A 25309-nucleotide genomic window follows, 5' to 3' on the forward strand; every position below is an offset into this window, starting at 1 on the left:
AGCATGGGTTGGTTTAAGTGTATGTTTGTTTTGACTTGTCAGTGTGTGTGTGTGCATGCATAAGTAGACATTACTACTGTGTGTGTGTGTGTGTGTTCCGCATTACCTGCAGTGAATGGTATCACTGTATGAGACAGCTGTCCTTTGTCTCGGGTGGTGAAATGTTCTTCCTGTAGTGAATGATATGTGTGGTGTGAGTCAGACTCCTCACCTGTGTCTCACCTGTGTCTCACCTGTGATTGGCTCACAGTCTGTTGGACCAGTTCGACAGCCTCCCAGGTCACCTGACAGAGGACCTCCACCTCTTCTCCCTCAACGACCTCAACTCGGTGCGCAGCGGGGAACTGGCCCCCCGGCTACGAGAGCTGCTCAAACTGGGTTCCTCTCACGTTGCCGCCTGTGTGGTGAGACGGACGTCACTGACTTTTTTCGCCGCGTCATTTCAGACACACTGAACAACATTCCTGCAGTATTAAGTGTTGTTTAATGTTAACTTATTCACGTCCAACCCCGTTATATCGCCACCTTCTTAAAATAATGTAATACACACATTTTTTTTAATACAAGTCAGATTTTCATATAAGTTTTGAGAAAAATTGAACAAACCAAATCTAGAACATGTGATATTTAGGCAAAAACATTTTCCTCAAAAGTGACGTAAGCCATTATTTTAAGAAGGTGACGATATGCATCCCTATACATACAGTATGTATAAGAGAAGCACACTTTTACCTTTGCACATACACACTTAGGTATACACTAAAACAACCAGCTCTGCCCTGCTCTACTTAAGTAAATAGTAGTAAGTAATATTTACGACAAAACAAACCGCCCAAAGTGCTTAACAGAAAACACTAGTAAAAGACAAACAACAGATAAAAATACACTAAAAACAAGGTGCAATACAAAATACAAGTGCAGAAATAAAAGTACAAAAAGTGCAGTGTCGGGAGGCAGGCTCACCTCAGGTCAAAGGCCAGGGAAAAAAGGTGTGTTTTTGCAAATTTTAAAAAAATTTACTTAATTTAACTCAAACCCCTCAACCCCTCTCCTCCTCTCCTTCCCCAGCTGTGCCAGGCCAAGGGCTTCGTGTGCGAGTTCTGTGGCAACGACAAAGACATCATCTTCCCCTTCGAGCTGAACAAGTGCCAGCGCTGTGAAGGTGAGCCCCCCCGGCCCGGCCCCTCCCCGGCCCCCCCCTCCTGGAGAGACTGGAGGTTCCCCAAACCCCGTAGACTGGCCAGAGCCCTCTCCAAGGATAGGAGGGATGGAGAGGGAGGAGAGGAAGAGGAGGCGAAGGGGACGAAGGAGGAGAAGGAGGAGGAGGGGGGGGGGGGAAGAGGAGGAGAGTAGTGAGGGAACAGAGGAGCCTGGCAAAGGAATTGTGGCAGGAGAGACAAGAACAGAAGAAAAGGAGGAGAGGAGGGGGGAAAAGGGGGAGAGGAGGATGTTGTTTAAAGCTCTCAAACACGGAAGACTGGCCAAGGCCTTCTCCCGTAGCAGAGGAGAGGAGGAAGGAGGAGAGGAGGAAGGGGAGGAGGCTTATAGGGAGGGAGGGAGAGATGTAGGAGAGATGTGCACAAGAGTGGAGGAGGAAGGGGAAGATGAGAGTGAAGAGGTGGAGGACAAAGAAAGGGAAGAGAGCGAAGAGAGTGGAGATGAGCGTGCGAGGAGAGAAAAGGGCTTCTTGTCAAAGGCTCTCAGTGTAGAGAGACTCAGCAGGCCGTTCTCCAAGGCGCCTTTAAAGGACAAAGACAAAGACGCCAGGGAAAGAGTCCAAGAAAAGCAGGGGAATAAGGAGGGGAGAGAAGGAGGAGGAGGAGGGGGGGTGGAGAAGGAGGACAGGAGGGGGCTGTGGAGTGTTCCTGGAGTTAGGAGGCTAGCGAAGGCCTTTTCTAAAGGAGAAGTGGAGCATGATGGGAAGGGAGATCTGGAGGAGGAGGTGGCGGAGGAGGTGGTGGCGGAGGAGGTACCAGAGTGTGAAAGTGAAGAGGAGATATCTAAGAAGGGTGAAGAGGTGGATCTTGTTGAGAAAGAGAGGGAGAGAGAGAGTAATACAACTCTACGCCAAGAAGAAACTGAAGGAAAGGAGGGTGAGACCAGTGAGGTTGTAGACGAAAAGGGTGAAGTTAGCTCTGCCAAAGGAGAGGGTTTCTTGGGTCTTAAGTTCCTGAGGCCGCCCAGACTGTCCGATATGTTCTCCAAAGGCGCCAAAAAGAAAGAGGAGGGACAGAGGGATGCGAGTGGAGAGAGGGAGGCAAAAGAAGATGGTGAAGAAACCAAAGAGTTAAAGACAGGAAAGCCGTCGAACTGGAGAGCACGCAGAACTCGCAAAGCCAGGAGGGTAACCAAGGGTAGGGTAGCCAGGGAGAGGGGAGGAGGAAAGGAGGATGAGAAGGAGGAGGTGGGGACAGAGGAAGAGGGCAGAGGTAGGGAGGGTGAGACGGAGCGAGAGAACGAGACAGAGGAGAAGGGCGGTGACCCAAGCGGAAAAGAAAGGGAGGAGGACGAGAGGGGAGGAGGGAAGGAAGAGGGGGAAGATACAGGAGCGAGGGAGGAGGGCGATAATCCCTGTGAGAGACTAGAGGGACGGGAGGAGGAGGGGGAGAGGGGGAGGAAGAAAAGCTTTTCCTTGCCCTCACCCTCTTGGAGACCCTGGAAGACTTCCAAACAGAAAGGAATTCCTTCCCCTGTTGTTGGGAAGGACGGGAAAAGAGGGAGCGATGTCCCACCGGAGAAATAGAAGCAGGGCATACCTCACAAAGCAATACATCCTATTGACGAAAGACTTTATAGAGGAAGATGAGAGATATACAGCACATATCAGGCACTCGTTGAGTCTCTTAAGGGCTCTGCACACAGCGTGCGATTTCTGTTGCGCGTCAACATTCCATTTTGAAGTTTGAATGGAAGTCTATGAGAACATCGCATTTCAACACACACGGCCCCGATTTTAATCGCACGGCGAAAATTCGATTCCATTCATTTTGAATTAAAATCGGGGCCGTGTGTGTTGAAATGCGATGTTCTCATAGACTTCCATTCAAACTTCAAAATGGAATGTTGACGCGCAACAGAAATCGCACGCTGTGTGCAGAGCCCTTTAGGCTACAGTTAAAAAGCGGTTGAAAAGGGTCACGGTCAGTTTGTATTTGAATCGTAGAATTCCGTTTTGTTCTACACGGTTGTAACATTTCACATCGGTCACATTTTGAGATTTCAATCACTTTTCTTCTTTTTTTTTTTTTCACTCTTTGTTCGTCATTACGGCCCTTCCTCTTTTTTCTTTGTTTACAGTTTGGGTTCCTTTTTTCTGTTTTTACTTTCTTCTCTTGGTTACCACGGTGGATCTGAGCTGCTCCTTCCTGCCTGGCCTTGTGTAGTTTCTCTGGTGCATTGTGGGAAATCTGTGGTGGTCACTCTGGTTGTTCTGGTTGTTTGTGGTGGTGGTGGTCACATCTGTTTGAGCTTGGGAGTATCATGTCTGCATGCGTTGGTCTTCCTCCTTGGCACACCGTGGTGTGGTGGCGGTTTGTGTCGTAGTCTAACGAGGCTTCAGTGAACGTCTGTCTGGTGAGGGTTTACCTTTTTAAAGAGAGCAGAGCTGGCCTCTCTCTGACCTCTGACCTCATGCTGCTTCTGACGATGACTGGCAAAGGTCATCCTGGGGTCACCTGTGTTAAGGAATGTACTTTTTTACAGTAATGCCCAAGTGCATTGTTACCACAGTCTTTCTGCTATTTTCATGAATTTTAAAGACAATGCTATTGCTGCCTCTCCTATCAGAGATTTTAATTCGTTTAAAATTGTTTTTGACATTTGTTTTTAGTGTTTTATTTAAGTAGAGATATTTTATTAATATTGTGAGGATGTATTATAATGTCAAGATGAACTGGAGTGATGGTGAGGTGAGGTGGTGGGCATGTTGTTTTGTTCGTCGCGAGAGTCTCCATCGCCGTTCTCTAAGCCTCAACTTCTGTGTGAATGTAAAATAAACACGTTTGTAAATTTCAGTTGCTTTGTCATTTCATTAATCAGGGGGACTTCATGTATTCATTATAAGATTATGTTCAAACATTCAAACAAACTCAGTGTTCCGCTGGAACAGTTGCCCAACTGACACCCAACTTTTGAGGCTTTGTGTTAGCGGTTAGCTTCTTCTCGTTCGAGGCTGGTCTCGTGTGTGTGTGTGTGAACGGTTGGGAGCGGTGCTCTCTCGGTCGGTTTAGAGGTGCTTCCCAACCCCTTCCTACCTTCTGCCTTCCTCTCCTGCCTCTCCTTGTTTTATAGCCCTCTTTCACTCCTCCCTCCTTTTTTCACAGAGACAACTATTGGTTGTTCTGCCGTGACATCACAGCAGCAGCTCTCCTCATTGTTGAGCGCAAATGTTGTCAAACCGGTTAGCGGGTTGGTGTTGCTCAACGCCCCCGCCCGTGTATTTGGTTAGCGGGGGTGGTGTTGGTCGGGAGTGGAACTTCCCAGCGAGCTTATCAGGACGCCTGTCCACATCCATGTCTGTGTGTTTGTTCTTGTATATGACAGGTGGTCATACGTTATATTCTAGCTTTGGTGCAGGATGCAACTAACCCATGTTGAACGAGTTCCCCCCCCCCCCATCTGCTAATAAACTAGAGTGATTTCAATGTAGTTAGCTTTTTCATTGACACTGTGTCTCTCTCTCTCTCTCTCTCTCTCTCTCTTTCTCTCTTTTTCCATTCCTCTCTCTCTCTCTCTCTTGCTCTCTTTCTCGCTCTCTCTCCCTCTCTCTTTCTCTCTCTCTTTCCATCCCTCGCTCTCTCTCTCTTGCTCTCTCTCTCTCTCCCCATCCCTCTCTCTCTATGTCTCTCTCTCTCTTTCCCAGAATGCAAGGCGTGTTACCACCGCAACTGTTTCCGGGCGGGGAAGGCGTGCCCGCGCTGCCAGCGCCTGGCGGCTAGGAGGGAGAGCATGGCGCGCAAGAACATGGAGGAGCAGGAGGACAAGGAGGAGGACGAGGGAGGTGGGAGCTAGGCTGGAGAGAGAGAGCCCAGAGACTAGAGAGAGAAGAGAAGAAGAAGAAGAAGAAAACTATAACGAGAGCACAATGCGACAATGATTGTACTGACTGACAACACCCTCCTCCTCCTCCCACCCCTCCTCCACCTCCTCCACCTCCTACTCCCCCATCCTCCTCCCCCCCCCCCTCATTCCTCCTATCGCCATCCCTCTTGTCTTGACTGGAAGGTGCAGCCTCTCCCTCTCGTTCCCGGTCGAGTTCTGGTGATTTTCCGTTTGGCTTTCGTTGCTTTAGCTAAAGATGAGATCAGAGATTTTTTTTTCTTTCTTTCTTTTCCTGATCCAACGTGTCAGGACTCCTGCTTTTGTTTATGAATGCTGTGTCAGGATAATATCGCTTTTTACGGCTGCTCCGACTCCACAAGTTCGGATACAATGTTGTCCTGACGTTTATGTCAGGAAGTTGTCATTTTAAGTACCGGGCATGTAAAAAAACAGGAACAGGAAATGTAAACAAAAAACTAAAAAGCTATCCCTTTAAGTACTTATTCTCCTCCTCCATCCCATGTTCTGCTCTAGTTTTAGCCACGCCTACGTGCCTCTGGGACCAGTGTTCCGACATTGGGAAGTGACAAGGAGTTGGAACGGTCTTTGGAGGGGTCTTTGTCAGTGTTGCTAATATTTTTTTAAGATGATGCAGTGAAGGCGCTGTGTTTGTTGTTGTTGTTGTGTGTGTGTGTTTGTGAGAGTGTGTGTGCGTGTGTGTGCGCCTACTAAAAAGTATGAGTGTGTGTGTGTGTGTGTGTTTGTGAGAGTGTGTGTGCGTGTGTGTTTGAGAGTGTGTGTGTGTGTGTGTGCGCCTACTAAAAAGTATGAGTGTGTGTGTGTGTGTGTTTGAGAGAGTGTGAGTGCGCCTACTAAAAAGTATGAGTGGAAGTGTATATACTAGATTATAAGTATGCGAGATGATTCTGTGTGTCGGGGTAAGTGTGCGTGTGTGTGCGTGTGTGTCTCTGGGTAAGCGTGTGTGTGTGTGTGTGTGTGTGTGTGTGTGTGTGTGTGTGTGTGTCGGGGTAAGCGTGTGCGTGTGTCTGTGTGTAACCTGCTGTAAATACATCCGTGCGCAAATGTTTTGCACCTGCCTTTATCGGGCACTTAATATTTCCTCATTTGTCTTTTATTATTTTTCTTGCGTAAAAAACAAAAAACAGATTTATTTAAATTAATTGCACTGGTCCTGTGCTGTGATTGGGGGGGGGCGAGGCGTCACATGACATCACTCTGGGGGGGGCGGTGCTGCTGGTCGTCTCAGAGCAGGGGGGGGGCTTTCACCTTTTAAAACAAACGTTCCTTAATCTTTAATGTTCTGTAAGATTCACTGTCACAGGCCCGATGTTCCTAAAATGGCGTCCGTTCCGTTCGTTCACGATCGATGACCTGATGTGCCCTGATAGGTCAGTGATCATTGATCACTTCCTGTTTTCATCAGTAGTGGTGAACAGGGAACGGGTGCAGTGGGGTCTGGTAGTCACCCAGGGGTGTCAACTCTCTCTCTCTCATGACTGTTATATGATCTACCCGTGACCCGTGACTGGCCTCTCATACAAACATATCGGGCCGGTTTCACAGACAAGGCTTGAGGCCTAGTCCTGGACTAAAATCACACTTCCAATGTTTCAATCTCCATCGAAGATGCTTTTTTTTTGTCCGGGATTTACCCCTTAAACCTTGTCTGTGAAACCGGCCCACAATGAACTAAAATAGCTTTCTAAAAAAAGAACTCACACACAAATCACAAGGCTATGTTAAGCAATAAAGTCAATGTTCTCTTCCCTGCAGACCTGTGCGAGGCCTCTATTAGCGACTGGTGGTTGAGTGTGTGACTGAACCCTATTCATCTGCGTTTGAACAAGGCTCCTTTTTTTAAGAAACACTGTACTCTGACTAGCACCATTGCCCTCGAGCTTCTGGTCTCTATACTTGATTCTACTGAAGGCCTCCCTCCCCTGCACAGCGGACTCCTACTATTGAGCTGCCTTTTTATTATTGTTGTTGTTGTTGTTGTTGAGGGGTGTGTGGAGGTTTAAAGTGCACTACTGAGAGAAACATGTGTTATTATTATTATACTTGTGTTAATTTACTATTGTTATATAATGATGATGACAATAAATGACTGGTCAGACTGTTCAATTGTGTTGTTGTTGTTGTTGTTGTTGTTGTTGGCCCCAGGGGATTGTGGGTCAGCGATGTCTTTCTCCTCTTTCATTTTCTCAGCGAGGTGAACCGTGAGAACGGAGTCAATAAGCAGACAGGGCAACAACACCCAGGAACTAAGAACTGTTTTGTTTTTCCATTTTTATTATGTTGTCACCTCAGCAGCTGTTGGCTAGGTTAAGTGTTAATTAGCCACGGAGGATATTGAGGACTAGATTAGCTGCTGTAATGGCTGAGTCACACCTGTGGAAGAAACTGTTTAGTTATGTGAAAAAGGAAAACAGTGACCTCAGGGTTTGTGCTACTTCTGTCAAGTTGCTGGAGACTTCCAGTGCAGTGTTGTTGTTTATGATCGTTTTAAACAGCTTACAGTTTTTAAAATCATCAGTGTAATGAGAACGGGTAAAGAACTCTGACAGACCTTTATTTACAGGGGTGCAAACTTGTCACCTTTCTGCTAACTTAGCCGCTTTTACCTCAAAATAGGTCATCCATGTGAATTGTGTAGATCTGCAAAGATCTTTTTTATTTTTTTTGGGGGGGGGGGTGGTTTAAGTCTCATCCAAGTCACATGATGCACGAGCTAACTAATCTCCCTGTCTGCTAAACTCCGCTGATGTTGAAATTACTTTTAGCTTCAGGCATCTCGGTACAATTCCAGACAGCGTGGAGAAACAGTCACAGTACACTGTTTTCAAAGTAATTATGCAAAAGAAAAAGTCACCTTATTGGGCCATCACCAGTTTGCACCCCTGTTTATAGATGTGCTGTGCTTGAATTATTTTTTTTATTTAACCAGGAGGTCCCTTCAGATTAAAATCTCTTTCGAGGAGACCTGGCCAAGCAAGCACACCAGTACAGGTACGTTTACAAAAGATACGTTTACAAAATTGGTGAATAAAACATAATGGGGCACACGATGAAATGCAACATTGGAAGAAACACACAGAGCACAGACCTCCTGACCCCCCCACCCCCCCGTTCCGTTTCTCTACTAGAAAGAATAAAAATAAAAACTTCCTTCTAGCATTGTAGCTGCCAATGGCCCCTGGTTTTGATATAGATAGAGATAGATAAATATATTTTGGTGACTGGTGGATAGACGATTCACTTACTTAGACAAATGTATTTGTTGTAAGTTGCTTTGGATAAATCTGCTCGATCAGATCTGCTAAATGCGTAAAAAATGTAACGTAAACACACAGAGTTGGTTCCATTCAACCGTTATCAGCTTCAGTCCCTCATTGGTTGATCCAGATGCTCAGCCCTTGTCCCTCATTGGCTGATCCAGACGCTCATCCTCCGTCCCTCATTGGTTGATCCAGATGTTCATCCCCAGTCCCTCATTGGTTGATCCAGATGTTCATCCTCAGCCTCTCATTGGTTGATCCAGATGCACCACATGCAGATGATGACCATGGCGTAGCAGGAGATGAGCAGCAGGTAGATGCGGAACAGCAGGAAGTCCAGGACGTATCCCACGTGGCACCACTTCTCCTGCATCTCGCCCTCCTTCTGCAGGGAGGTCAGGTGGGCGCGCAGGGCGCCAAGGTCCTGGCAGATCTGCTGCAGCTCCGGCATGGGCGCTCCAGGCGCTCCAGGGGCTGCTGGGGGCGCAGACAGAGATTTTCAAAAAATTATTTAACCAGCAAAAGTCTGTTTGGATCCCCGCCTCAGGAGGGAGCTGCATGTGAGCTAGTGACTGGAGGGTTGCTGACATAAAGCAAGCACACAGTCACACAGTTGTTAGTACTTTATTTTGAGTTATTTGTAAGTGGAGGAGGTGTGGAGATGTATGTATGTTTCTATCTTTTAACTGTGCTGAAAATGCTTGGATGTGTGCCGCTGTCTGTCGTGTGTGTTCTTTGTTTTTAACATGTAACCTGATTTCTTTTCAGCCCCTCCTCTCGCCCCAAGAGGCTTTTGTCTTTTGCCACGCCACCAATGAATTAGTTCTTATTGGCCTGCCTGGTTAAATAAAGGTTAAATACAAAATAAAAAGTATTCATAGTTGTCTAAAGGCCTCAAGTAAAGCCTCCTCAATATCTCCAATAGAAGTGAGATTTAGTCCAGGACTTGGCTTAATCTGTTACTGACAAGAGCAAACTGTAAAAGCTTCTCGTATGACCCCTGTCTGACCCCTGTCTGACCCATGTCTGATCCGTGTCCTGTCAGTCTGTCAGTGGTCCCTCACCTGCATGGCTGGGTGTGTTCTGGGCTGGTGAGCGGGGGGCCGGGGGGGTGACCCAGGGGCCTGTGGGGGGGTCAAGAGGCCTGTCTGCCTTGTCCTGCTGGGGGGGGGTGGGGGCTGGGGAGGACGGGTTTTGGCCCTCGGGCCAGCGGTAGCAGATGATGCTGGCGATGTGTTTGAGGACCACGATCCTCACCCAGCGGGGCACCTGGACCAGAACCAGGATTAGAATCAGAATCAGAATCAGAATCAGAATCAGAATTAGAATCACAATCAGACTGAGAATCAGAACCAGAATTAGAATCAGAATCAGAATCAGAATTAGAATCACAATCAGACTGAGAATCAGAACCAGAACCAGAATTAGAATTAGAATCAGAATTAGAATCACTATCAGACTGAGAATTAGAACCACAATCAGAATCAGAATCAGTTTATTGTTACATCCCATTATACACGTATAAGACAGTAGTTCTTATAAGAGAGCAGCATAATGCCAGAAGTAATGAATAACAGGAACAGCGTGAGGACCTGGCGGTATTTCATGGAGTTGTGGTGCAGCACGTTGGTAATGACGACCGTCTCCAGCAGGCTGATCACCATGAGAGCCAGACACACAGAGAAGTAGATGCCTGGAGGAGGGGCAGGGAGACACAAGGCCATAGAGTTACATGTCTGGTAGAGGGGCAGGGAGACACAAGGCCATAGAGTTACATGTCTGGTAGAGGGCCACTCTGACCTATGATGGGCGTGCCAACCAACCAACCAACCAACCAATCTATCTGTCTATATTAGTATGTAGTTTGACCTGCCAGTCTGACCTGCCAGTCTGACCTATGATCCTGCCAGTCTGACCTATGATGGGCGTGACCCTGCCAGTCTGACCTATGTTGACCTCTGACCTATGATGGGCGTGCCGTTGGCGGTGCTGGGCAGCAGGTCGTTCATGATGAGCAAGAAGACGGTGTATCCCAGGATCAGGGTCATCTTGAAGGAGGCGCGGTCCACGCTGTGGGGGGGCAGGTAGAACGACAGGATGTCGATGAGCATGAGGAAGGAGCTGGGGATGAGCAGGTTCACCACGTACAGCACCGGCCGGCGCTTGATCACCACCTAGTGGAGGGCAGGGAGAGGTACAGCTGTACTAGGGAGGCCAGGAGGAGATTAGATTTTACTTACAGTAATAATGATAATAATAATAATGATAATAATAATAACTTTTATTTGTATAGCACTTTTCCTGCAAACGTTGCAGCTTTAGTAGCTTAAGTAACTCAAGTAGCTTAAGTAGCTTAAGTACAACAAAGCTTTTCATGGCTTAAACGGTGCAGACTGAACAGACTGAACAGTCACTGAAACATTTAAGGCGGGTGAGTCTGAGAGGAACATTTGAATGATAAAGTAACTCTTACTCCTCCTGCTTTGCATAATACAGTGCTGAGAGGCATGGTAACAAGGTTCTCTCTCTCTCTCTTTCTCTCTCTTTCTCTCTCCGTCCCTGTCCTTGTCTCTCTCTGTCTCTCTGTATGTTTGTCTGTCTATCTGTCTGTCCGTGTCTCTCTCTCTCTCTCTCTCTCTCTGTCCCTGTCTCTCTCTCTCTCTGTCTGTGTCTGTCTCTCTCTCTCTCTCTCTGTCCCTGTCCCTGTCTCTCTCTGTCTCTCTCTCCCACTCTCTCTCTCTTTCTCCCCCCGCCCTCTCTCTCTCTCTCTCTCTCTCTCTCTCTGTGTCTCTCTCTCCCCCCCTCTCTCTCTCTCTCTCTCTCTCTCTCTCTGTCTCTCTCTCTCTCTTCCCCCCCCTCTCTCTCTCTCCCTCCCTGTCTCCCTCTCTCTCTCTCTTCCCCCCCTCCCTCCCTCTCCCCCTCACCCAGAAGGTGATGATGTCCCACTCGTCGATGCCAAACTTGAGGATGGAGGTCTCCCCCTGGATGTTGACCAGCTCCCACTCCCCGCTGGCCTCCAGGTACTGCATGGAGTTACCTGTCATCTCATCAAACGACAGGGCCGGGCTCACCCGCACGTCCTTGACTGAGGGAGGGAGGGAGGGAGGGAGGGGGGGGGAGAGGAGGGAGGGGGGGAGGGAGGGAGAGAGAGAGAGATTCAGACCCTTGAGTAGCTTATATAGCGGGAGATGATATGCAATTGTTACAGTTTTTGTAAATGCAGCCTCACCAAATCTCTTCTTTTGTACATGTGGTACACAGAGAAAACCAGCGTCAGAAGACCTGAGAGCTCTATTGGGCTGAATATCTTTCAGATATTCTGGTGCTGTGTCAGTGAGAGCTTTATAAACAGACAAAGCAGAAGAATCTTGAAATATATTCTGAACTTAACAGGAAGCCAGTGTAGAGTCTATAAAATAGGAGTTATATGAGCTCTTCTGCTTGTTTTGGTTAAAACTCTCGCTGCTGCATTTGAATACACATAGAGTGTATTCATATTCAAATCCTCATTTGAATACACTCTCAGATGGAGAGCGGGAGGTTACTGTACACAGCAATGACTCTTTACTGCCCCCTAGCGGTCATATGTACGTATCCCACTCTATAACAGTAGTTACTGGTGTGCATGTAGGAGCCGAAGGTGAAGGAGCAGTGTTGTTTCCTAGTTACTGGTGTTGTTGCCTAGTTACTGGTGTTGTTGCCTAGTTACTGGTGTTGCTGCCTAGTTACTGGTGTTGTTGCCTAGTTACTGGTGTTGCTGCCTAGTTACTGGTGTTGCTGCCTAGTTACTGGTGTTGTTGCCTAGTTACTGGCGTTGCTGCCTAGTTACTGGTGTTGCTGCCTAGTTACTGGTGTTGTTGCCTAGTTACTGGTGTTGCTGGCTTGTTACTGGTGTTGTTGCCTAGTTACTGGTGTTGCTGCCTAGTTACTGGTGTTGCTGCCTAGTTACTGGTGTTGTTGCCTAGTTACTGGTGTTGCTGCCTAGTTACTGGTGTTGCTGCCTAGTTACTGGTGTTGTTGCCTAGTTACTGGTGTTGCTGCCTAGTTACTGGTGTTGCTGCCTAGTTACTGGTGTTGTTGCCTAGTTACTGGTGTTGCTGCCTAGTTACTGGTGTTGCTGCCTAGTTACTGGTGTGCATGTAGGATCCGAAGGTGAAGGAGCAGTTCTGGATGTCGAAGGGGAAGCTGAAGATCTCCAGGTTGCAGGCGCTGACCAGACGCAGCATCCTGTCCCAGCGGATGTGACCCGTGTGGTTCACATAGACATAGGGGCACTGCTGGGACACGTCGTCACCTACACTGAGGTAGGGGGCGGGGGAGGGAGGGGGGCGGGGGAGGGAGGGAGGGGGGGGAGGGGAGGGAGGGGGGAGGAGGGAGAGGGAGGAGGGAGGGGGGAGGGGGGAGGGGGTGGGAGGGAGGTGGGAGGGGGTGGGAGGGAGGGAGGGAGGGGGAGGGAAGGAGGGACAGAGGGAGGGAGGGAGAGGGAGGGGAGGGAGAGTGGGAGGAGGTAGGGGGTGGGAGGGAGGGAGAGAGAGGGAGGGAGGGAGGAGGGAGGGAGAGAGAGAGGGGGGGGAGAGAGAGAGTATACTATAGCATTACTATAGAAAATGTTACATAGTCCAGGACTAGGCTTAATCTGAGTCTGGGAATACTGGCCCTAGTGTGACTACCACAGAGAAGCAGAGGATGGGAGAGGTATGGAGGGATGACAGAGAAGCAGAGGATGGGAGAGGTATGGAGGGATGACAGAGGAGGAGGGGATGGGAGAGAGAGGTATGGAGGGATAACAGAGGAGGAGGGGATGAGAGAGAGAGGTATGGAGGGATAACTTTGGACACTCACAACTCGTACACGATGATGTCAGGCACCCAGAGCTCCTTGACGGGCAGGGAGATCCTGGTGACCCCGTCACACGTGTCTGGGTCCCACACCAGCAGCTCATGGTGCCAGTACTGCAGGGCACAGGAAGTAGATTCAGGGGGACCGGAAGTACATTCAGGGGGACAGGAAGTAGATTCCGGGGAACCGGAAGTAGATTCCGGGGAACCGGAAGTCGATTCAGGGTACAGGAAGTAGATTCAGGGTACAGGGAGGTAGATCCAGACTCAGATTCCGATTCAAAATGTAATTGTCATTGGCACTTGAGTACAGAGACAATGAAACACATTGCAGAGTGCAACAGTGCATGGTGCAAAAGCCATACAGATATATGTACAGTGAGATAGGTACAGACAAGGGGGGGGGCAAGATATGTACAGTAAGATATATTTTATATATATTGTTATATAAGATATATTGTGCAATATGACAACCCTAGTCGTCTGTCTGTACAGTATAGTACAGTGGATAGTGTACATAGCCTTTATTGATGTAAACCAGCTCCTTCCCTTCTTGTGATTTTTTTGTTCTAAAAGTTTTTTTTTCCCCCTTTCCTAACACCAGGGGAGCCACCCCTCCTAAATTTCGTTGTTTGGTACCTGTACTGTAGCAATGACAATAAAGTCCATTCATTCATTCATTCATTCATTCATTCATTCATTCATATATGCAGTACAGGCATGTCTGTGGTCGTACTGACCAGTCTCAGCCACAGGAAGGTTGTGAGAATCTGGGTCTTCTCATTCTGAAAGAAAGCCAAGTAAGGGAGCTGAACATGACACACACTCACACACACACACACACACACACACACACACACACAAACACAAACAAAGTCTAGTATATTTCATGTCAGTCCACCATTAGTATGATCTTATAATGTTCTTATTGTGTGCATCTTGAGCATCATGAGCAACAAATGTATATATGTGTGATATGTAAATACATTTCAGCGTTGTTGAAAATCAATGACACACTCGCTAGTCAACAACGTTGTAGTTCCGTGTTTCAAAATACACATCCGAACATTGTGATTGGTTGCCGACATGCGGACCAAAACACTAGAACGTGTCACATTTTTACACTCACACAAAAAGAAGCCCAGTAAATCACTCACCACCCCCAGGACCGCGTACAGGGTGAAGGAGATGTTGGTGATGGTGGGGTTGCTGAGGTTGACCGCCGGTCTGAAGGGCTTGCGGTCGAACACGGCCTGCATGGACTCGTAGGTGGGACCGCTGTGACCCTCTTTACAGGTCAACTCACACTGACAGAGACAGACTGGAGGGGGGGGGGGGGGGAGAGAGATAGGAGAGGGAGGGGAGGGGGGAGAGGGAGGGGAGGAGAGAGGGAGAGAGAGAGACAGAGAGACAGAGAGACAGAGAGAGAGAGAGAGACAGAGACAGAGACAGAGAGATGGGAGAGGGAGGGGAGGAGAAAGAGAGAAAAAGAGAGAGAGAGGGGGGAGGGAGGGAGGGGCGGAGAGAGAGAGAAAAAGAGAGAGAGAGAGGGGAGGGAGGGGCGGAGAGAGTGAGAGAGAGAAAGGGAGGCAGAGACAGAAAGAGAGGGAGAGGAGGAGAGAGTGAGAGAGAGAGAAAGGGAGGGAGAGACAGAAAGAGAGAGAGAGAAAGAGTAAAAAAGAAAGAGTAACTCTTCTTCATTCAGACATTTTCAACCTCCAAACATCACAAAGTATATTTCTGTTGGTGAGACGTGCTGAGCGAGAGTCATACACTGTATAACTGCATAATGCAATCCAACAGCTAATGGATATGTTTCAGTCTTTTACAAACAACCATTGTCTCTAATATGATAGAACAAAAAATGTCAATTCTATCATTATATGTTACATAATTATACATTATTATAATTATTATGTTACCATAATATGTTACATAATTATTACTACTATGACTAGGATGAGGTAAAAGCATACTCACAGGGCAAGTTTGTCTCAGTCACACAATCCTATTGACTTTGAATACCACAGACAATCAAATCGCTAAGCAAACGTTGTCACATTTGAATGAACAAATAGAAGCTACACCCCGCTCAGCTGACACAAGAAGAACAACAACAAAGAACAAAGAAAGATTAAAGTATAGTTCCTTGTACACAACTATGTGATCCTCAGCTTCTGGAGAACTGACCTATAGTCCAGTCAATCTGTGGTTTAACCCAGGGGACATTGCAATAGTAATCATTCAAGTTGTGATCCCTAGGGACCTCCAAATAACATATTCAAAGTCTTAGTCTTAATGCTTATTGGATCAAGGTAAATTCAGGGGTCGAAAATGTGGGGTCTTTGTGCCACATCGTCACAGAAACATGTGTGTATCTTTGCTTCTGAACATGCTGTTTTCATCTAATTTATGTCTATACATTTGTAAGAATAATAATTTAAAATAACTAAAAGTTATTTATTATATAATAATTATATATAATATTATATATTATATATATCTAATAATTATAGGGTGTTCTTTCACGTACAACCATCAGATATGACCTATTCTCAATGTATATGTGCACTTTGGGGGTACCCTTACTAGTGTGTCTCAAGTCTCGACGCGGAGAATAGAATAGAATACAATAAACAGTGAGAGAAAGATAGAATACAATAAACAGTGAGAGAAAGATAGAATACAATAAACAGTGAGAGAAAGATATAGGACTCCCCATCAAGCACCACATACTTGTTGACATTACATGATGTTTGAAACACAGTGTTTTACATTACGGTATTTTTGACATTTAGCATACACCTTTATCCAAAGCGACTTACAACAAATACATTTGTCTAAGTAAGTGAATCATCTATCCATCAGTCATCATAAGAAATAGTAATCTAGACCAAACCCAGGGGTCATTGGCTGCTACAATGCTAGATGGTGTTTGTTTTTTTTCACAACTTTGTTTATTGAAGTCTTCATGGCAGTACAAAATCTGTCTGCAGGAGTTTTTAAAACCTTTTTTATTACCATCAATTAATGAATTTTCTTTCATAGCTTTTCGTAACTTTTTGATGACAGAACATAATAACAGAATTGCTGTTTTACTAGAGATAAATAATATGGTGAAATGCCCCTTTAACACTCCCATTTCTTCTAAGAATGGAAAATAACTGGCTAAAACACACACAACACACACACAGCTAAAACACACACAACACACACACAGCTAAAACACACACAACACACACACAGTAGTGTGCACCATCTATATACATGCAAACTTTAAAGCTACACGTTAAATTGAAAGTTATGATAAAAGACACAATTACCTGTTAACAGAAAGAGAGCAGAGGTGAGCATGACGCGCCATAGTCGTCCCATACTGTCCTGTCTGCTGGTTCTGATGGACTAAACCCCCAACACACTCAGTGGGACCACATTGAGAAACACACGAGCACACGCACGCACACACACGCACACACACGCACACGCACGCACACACACCAGATGCACGCACGCACGTACACACACACGCACACACATACGCACACACACACACACATACACACACACCAGACGCACGCACGTACGCACCACACACACACACACACACACACACACACACACACACACACACACACACACACACACCAGACGCACACACACACACACACACACACACACACACACACACACACACACACACACACACACACACACACAGTTGTTGTTCAACACCTACAGTAACCACTCAGCCATCTTATTTTTGCAAACCCCTGCTGCCCATGGGGATGACAAGCTGTTTGTTCTACTAGTTTATCTACCTGTTTAATATCTACCTGTTTAATATCTACTAAACCTTCTATTGGTATACCTGTTTAATATCTACCTGTTTAATAATCTACCTGTTTAATATCTACCTGTTTAATATCTACTAAACCTTCTACTGGTTTATCTACGTGTTTAAGACATAATAAAAAAATAAAAATAAAAAAGAATATCTTGGATTTATATAGCGCCTTTCAAGGAACCCAAGGACGCTTTACAAATTTACAGAAAGACAGTCAGACAGACAAAAACTGAAAACAGAGACAATGCCAAAAACTAAACTAGGGGCCAAAGGCCTTGGTGAACAGGTGGGGTTTGAGGGGTGATTTGAAGGTGTCCAGGGTAGGTAGGGGCATTGAAGGTGTCCATGGTAGGGGCATTGAAGGTGTCCATGGTAGGGCTGTTGAAGGTGTCCAGGGTAGGTAGGGGTGTTGAAGGAGTCCAGGGTAGGGGCGTTACGGATCACTGTGGGGAGAGAGTTCCAAAGGGTGGGAGCTGCCACGCTGAAGGCTCTGTCCCCAAAGGTTCGTAGGTTGGTGCGGGGGTGGAAAGCAGACCCATGTCTGAGGACCGCAGGTTCCAGGATGGCGTATGTTGGTTGGAAGGTCAGATAGGTACTGGGGGACTCGGACTAGAACACTAGTGGTGGTGTTCCCAGGTGGGACTAGAACACTAGTGGTGGTGATCCCCAGGTGGGACTAGAACACTAGTGGTGGTGTTCCCAGGTGGGACTAGAACACTAGTGGTGGTGTTCCCAGGTGGGACTAGAACACTAGTGGTGGTGATTCCCAGGTGGGACTAGAACACTAGTGGTGGTGTTCCCAGGTGGGACTAGAACACTAGTGGTGGTGATTCCCAGGTGGGACTAGAACACTAGTGGTGGTGTCCCCAGGTGGGACTAGAACACTAGTGGTGGTGATATCCAGGTGGGACTAGAACACTAGTGGTGGTGATCCCCAGGTGGGACTAGAACACTAGTGGTGGTGATCCCCAGGTGGGACTAGAACACTAGTGGTGGTGATCCCCAGGTGGGACTAGACCACTAGTGGCCGGGATCCCAGGTGCTCAACACGTTGTAGTGGCTGATCCAGACCGCGAGGATGGTGACGAAGCTGACGGAGATGAACAGGATGTAGACGGCGAACAGCAGACGGTCGATGACGTTGCCGATCTGGATCCACTCCTCGGAGCTCTGACCCCCCCGGTGGTCCTTGTCCATCTGGAGGCGGATGGCCTGGAGGTCTCTGGCCAGCCTCCTCAGCTCCTCCAGGGTCTGGTCCTCTGGGGTAGACGGGGGCCTTGGACTACTGGAACTGGCCTTGATGGAGAGTTGGGATGCTGTCAGGTGGGGTTGGACCTCTCTCTCCCCATTCTCTGGTTACGTAGAAAACAAGGAGAGGCAGGTTAACAGTACTGTAAATGTGTGTGTTTAAAAAAAAAAGAAAAGAAAAAAAAGAAGTGTGTTTTAAATCAGTAAATGTTATCACTTGATTTTCCTTTATATGTCCCTAAAAATCTGTATCAGACCGTGTTGGTTTGGCCAAATAACCTCATGCCAGGAACTACGTAATTACATGTAAGTAAGTTCCATTGAAATGGGCCCATCACTTTGTAACGATTTACTTGACTGCAGAACTGGGTTGAAATGGTGATTGGAGCGCTTTCAAATACTTCAAGACGTGTGCACCAACTACATCTCATTGTCTCAGTACTTGTGCAGCTCTGTTCAATGACAATAAAGTTGAATCCTAATCTTATCTTATCTTATTTGACAGGTCTGATCTGTGTCTGTGGGTCCAGGGATACCTTGGGTGTCTGGGTTGAGGATGACTGTGACTCTGTTGCTGCTGGGTTTGGGGGGAAGGCAGACCACTCTGGCCAGGTACTTCAGGACCAGGACGCTGACCAGGCGAGGTGCGGCGGGGTACTGGGTCGACCGGCACTGGATGTTGGTGATTAAGACCGTCTCCAGAAGACTGGCCACCATCAGGGCCAGACTGATAGAGAAGAACACATCTGGGGGTGGGGAGGGAGGGGGAGAGAGAGAGAGAGAGAGAGAGAGAGTCTTTATAGAGACTTTATCATTTAAAAAAGACCATGTTTCACATAAAAGATGGTCTCTGACTCCGCCCCTCACTGTACCACTCACTGATGATGGGCGTGGTCTCCCCTGTGACAGGCAGCAGGTCGTTCATGATGAGCAGGAAGACGGTGTAGCCCAGGATGAGGGTCATCTTGAAGGAGGAGCGGTCCACGCTCTGGGGCGGCAACAGGAAGCTGAAGAGGTCCACCGTGATCAGGAAACAACTGGGGAGCAGGAGGTTCACTATGTAGGTGCTTGGCCTTCGTCTCAGGATAATCTAGAGGTAAAGGTAGTAGATCATTTGTGACACGTTCTAATGCTTTGGTCCTCATGTCGGGATCTGATGTAATGATCAGACCTTTCTTTCGAAAAATGTAAATACATTTCCACGTTGTTGAAAATCAACGACACATCGCTAGTCAACTAACACAGCTTGTTTTGTGAGCCTGCTAACAATGTTAAGTAGTGTTATAGTAGCTGTGGGATTACTCACCCAATCCATTTCGTTGCAGTATTTTGGCTTGACTAGCGAGTTTGTGTTGTGATTCTTTATTTTATTTTATTTTTATTTGTTTTTCAGATTTTATCCCTTTTTCACCCAATTTGGTATCCAATTGAACCCAACCTAGCATCCAATTATCCCCTGCCTATTGCGTAGGATCCGCCGCACGACCCCGTGGCCGGCAGCCCCAGAGGAGATCGCCAGGCAGACTAGCTGACTGGCTCCTCGAGCCCAGCACCGTTATTCCGGCACCCCGGGGGCACTGTTGCACGACGGATCCTTGTCCGGAAATAGTCCTATACCGCCCTCTGGAGCGGCCGCTCAATATGCCGCTCCCTGTGTGCCTCGGCCATATCCGGGTCTGGCGAGACCAGGATTCGATCCCAGTCCCCGGTGGGCAGCTTGCACTAGTGGCTAGTGCTTAGACCGCTACGCCACCGCGGGGCACTGTGTTGTGATTCTTAACAACGTTGAAACGTAGTTCCGTGTTTCAAAAGAAAAGTCCGAACATTTTGATTGGTTGCCGACTTGCGGACCAAATGATCAGACCGTGTCACATTTGGTCAATAGATTGCACTTATAGCGCCTTGTTCCAAAGTGCTTTACAATGGCCTCTGATTCACACACACATTTACACACCAACGGCGGCAAGCTACCATGCAAGGCGCCGACCGGCCCGCTCATTGGGAGCAATTTGGGGTTCAGTGTCTTGCCCAAGGACACCTCGGCACGAGGAGCCGGGGATCGAACTGCTGACCTTGCGATCATTAGACGCAGGAGGCTATATCTCCACATCCACCCATTTTTTTTCTCAATATTAATTCAGGAAGGCAACATAAATTCTGACAGAATGCAGAAAGTTATCATCCACAATATTTCGTCCGGCTAGAAATCAGAAGGTCGCTGGTTCGATCCCCGTCCCAGTAGGGACCTGCATGTGAGCTGGTGACTGGAGGGTTACTGGCATCATATCTAAAGTGGCCTACCACTGCTGTGTGTCCTTGAGCAAGGCACTTCTAACTGCTCCAGGGGGCCCTGGCTATGGCTGACCCTGTGCCAAGAGCAAAAAATACATTTCTTTGTATTCAATGACAAATTACAAAAAAGGTTGAATCTAATCGAATCTAATATGTACTTACATGGAAAATCACTGAAGAGTAACTTCCAGCCGATATCACCAGGGTACTCTTCGAGGCGCTGATGTCTATAAGCTCCCACTCCCCGCTGGTCACCATCACCTGTTTGGACTCTTCCAGGACCAGGGCCCCCGTGGTACCCAGGAACATGTCCACATCCGTATCTGAGACAGGACGACAGCTCACAGTTAAGTACAGAATTTCAAATGTTTCAATTTGCCAACTTAAATTGCAGGGGTAAGTGTTGGACATGCCGTGATAGAATTCCTGATGTCCTAGTGCAACAGAGCATTAACCCTAACAACAACAATCATAACAACAATCATAACAGCTACAACAACAATAACAATAATCATAACAACAACAACAACAATAATAATAATAATACTTGTTTTATTGCCATGCAATCAATTTGTCAGTCAATTGTTGGAATTATGTATTTCATGCTCTAGATTCATTGGTGACCTTCACTTAGTTTATCACCTGTTATGAATTATTATCGTTATTTTTTAAATTTTTAATTTTGCCTTTATTTAACCAGGTCGGTCGCATTGAGACACAATGATCTCTTTTCCGAGGGAAGCATGGCCAAGACAGCAGCTTAAAACATTGAGTTTCGACAGTTAAAACAAACAATGCTGTTAGTATTACTAGTGCTGTGTCTTATCGTTGCTGTGTACATATCTATGCAGAGGATTGCATATTGCATTCTCTCAGTCTCACCAAAGTGCAGGTAAGGGCCAAAGGTGAGGGAGCAGTTCTGCACGTCGAAGGGGAAGGCGTAGATGAGCAGCTTGCAGGAGCTGACCACCCTCTGGGGCCGGTCGTCATACACCTGGCCAGTGTTGTCCAGGTACACATAGGGAGTGTCAGGTGACCGGTCCTCATCCATGCTGCAAACCACACAGGCAGACCAGACAGACACTCAGTTACAGAAGAAGAAGAAGAAGAAGAAGAAGAAGAAGAAGAAGAAGGATGTTTTATTTGCCATACAATCAACTTGTCGGTCACAGGGTCAGCCATAGTTGGCGCCCCTAGAGAAATTAGGGGTTAAGTGCTAACTTTATTGTTGACTTACACCTCTCCGATGATGATGTCTGGAACCCACAGCTTCGTACGGGGGACGGAGACTCTGTGGGCTCCGCATTCCTCCGGATCCCAGCTCAGATCCATTATCTCCCATCTCTACAGTGGAACAACACAGGGAGAGAACCAGAGATGTACTGGGTCTGCCAAAAGTGTGATGCTTTGATTTGATTTGATTAGATTTTTTTTAAGGATCCTCATTAGAAGCACACAGATGTACCTCTAGTCTTCCTGAGGTTCTGAACATACAAAATACAGACATACAGACATAATAAATGTATCTACAAAAGATAAAAAGACACTCAGTCAGGCTAAGTGTCTATAGTAAAAACATAGAGTACGAGACTATAACTGACAATTGACATACCGATTGTGAGCAATACAGACATTTGAAACTTTGATAATACAATTATTTGTAATTATAATTTGAACATGCCACCCATGCTTTGTGAAACCTATTCCCCTATGCAAGTCTGGAGGACAGTTTAACTACCGGTACTAGGACTAGGTCACTGGATGGCCTGGGTCATGTCAGAGCTAAAGAGACTAGCAAACATCACAGAGAATTACATCAGCATCAGAAGGACTTACGAGGACTTGCCATATGTAGGTTGTAAGTGATTGGGCCTTCTCATCCTGGAAGAGAGCGGTATCAGAGTTTACAGTAGCACAGACACAAACAATACTTCACGTACGTAAAAGAGCTCCTCACTAAATAAGTATAGAATAGCTTTGACTATAATTACAGTAGCGTCATAGGCATGTCCAGTATGATTTGAACATGGGTCTATTGCACCTAAACCCACCAAGCTAGAGCTTGAGTTTGCTTGGAGAGCTAACACATGTTTTGATGGCAAGGTTTCTGATTACAGGAAAGTGGTTCCTGTGTACATGAACTTTACAAGACCCAGAATAAACCGAATAAATACAGAATGATACAGAAATACACCAAGACATAGATACACAGTCTCTTTGGCCAACCGTCGCAGGTAATTCGAAATTAACTCTTTACTCACCACATCCAGAATACCCACTAGGGTAAAAGAGACATTGACGTTGGTCGGTGTGGAAAAGTTCCGTACAGGGCGCAACAGGCTCCTCTTAAACACGCTCTTCTCTAGAGCAGCAAACATGGACTCCGGGTCCGGACTGCTGCAGTTCAGCCTCTCTGCAGAACCCAGACATACCACTAAGGAAATAAAACACAGAAGTAATTCCACTACTTCCACACTGGAATTAGGTATTTTATGCTCTAGATTCATTGGTGAGTCAACAACAAAGTTAACGATTCATAATGCAATTTCAGTTCAATGTTTGGCACTTAACCCCTGAGTGCTCCAGGGGCACCGACTATGGCTGACCCTGTGACCGACAAGTTGATTGCATGGCAAATAAAACATTCTTCTTCTTCTTCTTCTTCTTCTTCTTCTTCTTGCACACCTGATTCAACTAATCAATTATAAACGATGGCCTCATATAGGAATTGTTTGATTTCAAATTGAAACTTATGGAGTTAAGAGCCAAAAGAAGAACCAATGTTTCACTTCACATCACTTACTGTCCCAATCCTTACAGTTAAGTGCACTGTCTAAGTGGGAGACACATAACTAAAAGATGGTGTCACTTCCTGATATCATGAGTTGTGAGGTTGTATACAATACATTTTCCATCATTATTTCCCTTTCATTTGATTGTTGAATGTACAAAATATCATGTATATCAAGATTTAATAATAAAAAAAAAATACGTACTTTGAAGTAGCACCACATAGATGAATAGAAGGCCTCTTGGAGCGGCTAGTCTGTTCAGGTCAGTCATGTTCTGGGTACAGAAGAAAACAATGCAACTCCTGTCACTCAATGTCCTTTTGATGCTGTGGAACTCAAGTGTACTCCAACAAGTCAACTCTTTTGACTCTCTCAGAAGAACCGAGATATCCACCCTCCTCTCTCCTCTTCCAAGAGACAGGCCACTGTCAGAACTCTTCCTCTGAACAAACATCTCGTACACGTGTGTCGGTCAGACTCACTAGCTCACATGTCAAAGTCTTACTTGTTATGATTGCGGCGTCTTGTTTATTCACTTACTTTAGACAAATATACTTATACTAAGCTGCTCTCGATAAGACTTTCTGCTAACTGAATAAAATGCTAATGTAAATGTAACGTGTGTGTATTGTATCACGGACAATTTAGCCTGTCCGACTTAGTTTGTTTATGTTTGTTTGAATAAGCCCTTCCCTGAATGGAACAAACATAGTATTAGTAGACTGTTTCAGCCGACAGGTGACTCACGTCTTGTATGCACTTTGGCAAAGATAGATATGTATATAGATAGATAGATCCCTGAGGGGATATTAAAGTGTTACAGAAACTCACATCACAAACAGCAGTGACAATTAAATAATAATATATATTAAAAAATACAAAATACAAAAAATACAAAAGCCATAAAATAGACATCAGAAAGAAACATTCTAGATAGTGTCAACAGTCTGAATTAACATGAATTAACATGAATTAACATGAATTAACATCCCCCAGCCTGACTCTGACCCCCCGATCAAGTCAGCCGGAGGAGGAGTTGTACAGTCTTATAGCAGCAGGCAGAAAATATCTCGTATAGCGCTCCTCGTAATAGTCTATTGCTAAAGGAGCTTCTCTGGAGCTTCTCTGCTCTGCCACAGTGTCATGTAGGGGATGGGAGGGATTGTCCATGATGGCCAGGAGTTTGGTTCTCATCCTCCTATTAGCCACCTCCTCCACTGTGTTCAGGGTGACAGCCTCCTATTGGCCACCTCCTCCACTGTGTCCAGCGTGACACAGAGGACAGAATCAGTATTGAGTTGAGGTTGAATGAGTTTTACACAAAAGCAAGTAACAGTGAAACAAGTGTTCGTAATGGAGATAATATGTATCTATATCTTTATGTTTGTGTACTTTTCAAAACATGGTGTGTTAACATGGGTGTTCAGTACTTGAGCGTGGTTACATTTCTCCAGCCCGATCCCTCAGCTGTTTACCAGAAAAAGTGGTCTGGTTACCGCTTTGTTGTTTGAATCATTTGACCTCGGGGGTCAAAGGACCCCCCCTTTACAATGCTAAGCTGCTATGTACACGCAACGAGCACTAGTTGTCCGCTTGTAAATTAGCCTGCCTCCTACACAGAAAAACTGCAAAATAGCTTTATACTAGCTTATCCTGATGTGATTTTTAAAATGTAAGGATACTGGGTGGTAGAACGCACATATCTAGGAAAAGTCATGAAAGGAGGGTCCTCAAATATGATCGAGTGCAAAGATATACATATAGATATATATATAGATTTACTCACAGTAACCATGGCTGTTCTAGTGTTAAGTTGTTACATCAACTGCAAGGTTTACTATCCATTAATACATTTGTGATACACTTATCATTGCATATGCAAAGCTATTTTTCGTAGGCTGTTTTCCTGACCTGAGAGATCACACACAGTAGCATGCAGAATTCCCTGCGGTGACC

General features: G+C 46.2%; 2 protein-coding genes across 2 annotated transcripts in view; one reads left to right on the forward strand and one right to left on the reverse strand.

Moving 5' to 3' along the window:
- rubcn (rubicon autophagy regulator) overlaps window positions 1–6184 on the forward strand; it is a 30504-nt gene extending 24320 nt beyond the window's left edge. The window contains 3 exon segments of the mRNA XM_080530030.1: window positions 251–404; window positions 1069–1162; window positions 4862–6184. Coding sequence (XP_080386156.1) covers window positions 251–404; window positions 1069–1162; window positions 4862–5010 — 397 coding nt within the window. The 3' untranslated portion in view covers window positions 5011–6184.
- A 2402-nt stretch (window positions 6185–8586) lies between these two features.
- LOC308156647 (uncharacterized protein) lies at window positions 8587–23624 on the reverse strand (the record flags this gene model as incomplete). Its single annotated transcript, XM_080530044.1, has 18 exons — window positions 8587–8816; window positions 9404–9608; window positions 9932–10032; window positions 10303–10513; window positions 11264–11424; window positions 12469–12638; window positions 13182–13291; window positions 13918–13962; window positions 14335–14484; window positions 18093–18373; window positions 18806–18996; window positions 19142–19359; window positions 20763–20884; window positions 21444–21613; window positions 21799–21905; window positions 22398–22442; window positions 22823–22974; window positions 23558–23624. 18 exons carry the CDS (start codon window positions 23622–23624, stop codon window positions 8587–8589), a joined length of 2736 nt encoding a protein of 911 aa, XP_080386170.1.
- Between the last annotated feature and the right edge of the window lie 1685 nt (window positions 23625–25309).

The sequence above is a fragment of the Nansenia antarctica genome (genome assembly GCF_963989245.1).
Source record: "Nansenia antarctica genome assembly, chromosome: 1".
Classification (NCBI taxonomy): Eukaryota; Metazoa; Chordata; class Actinopteri; order Argentiniformes; family Microstomatidae; genus Nansenia; species Nansenia antarctica.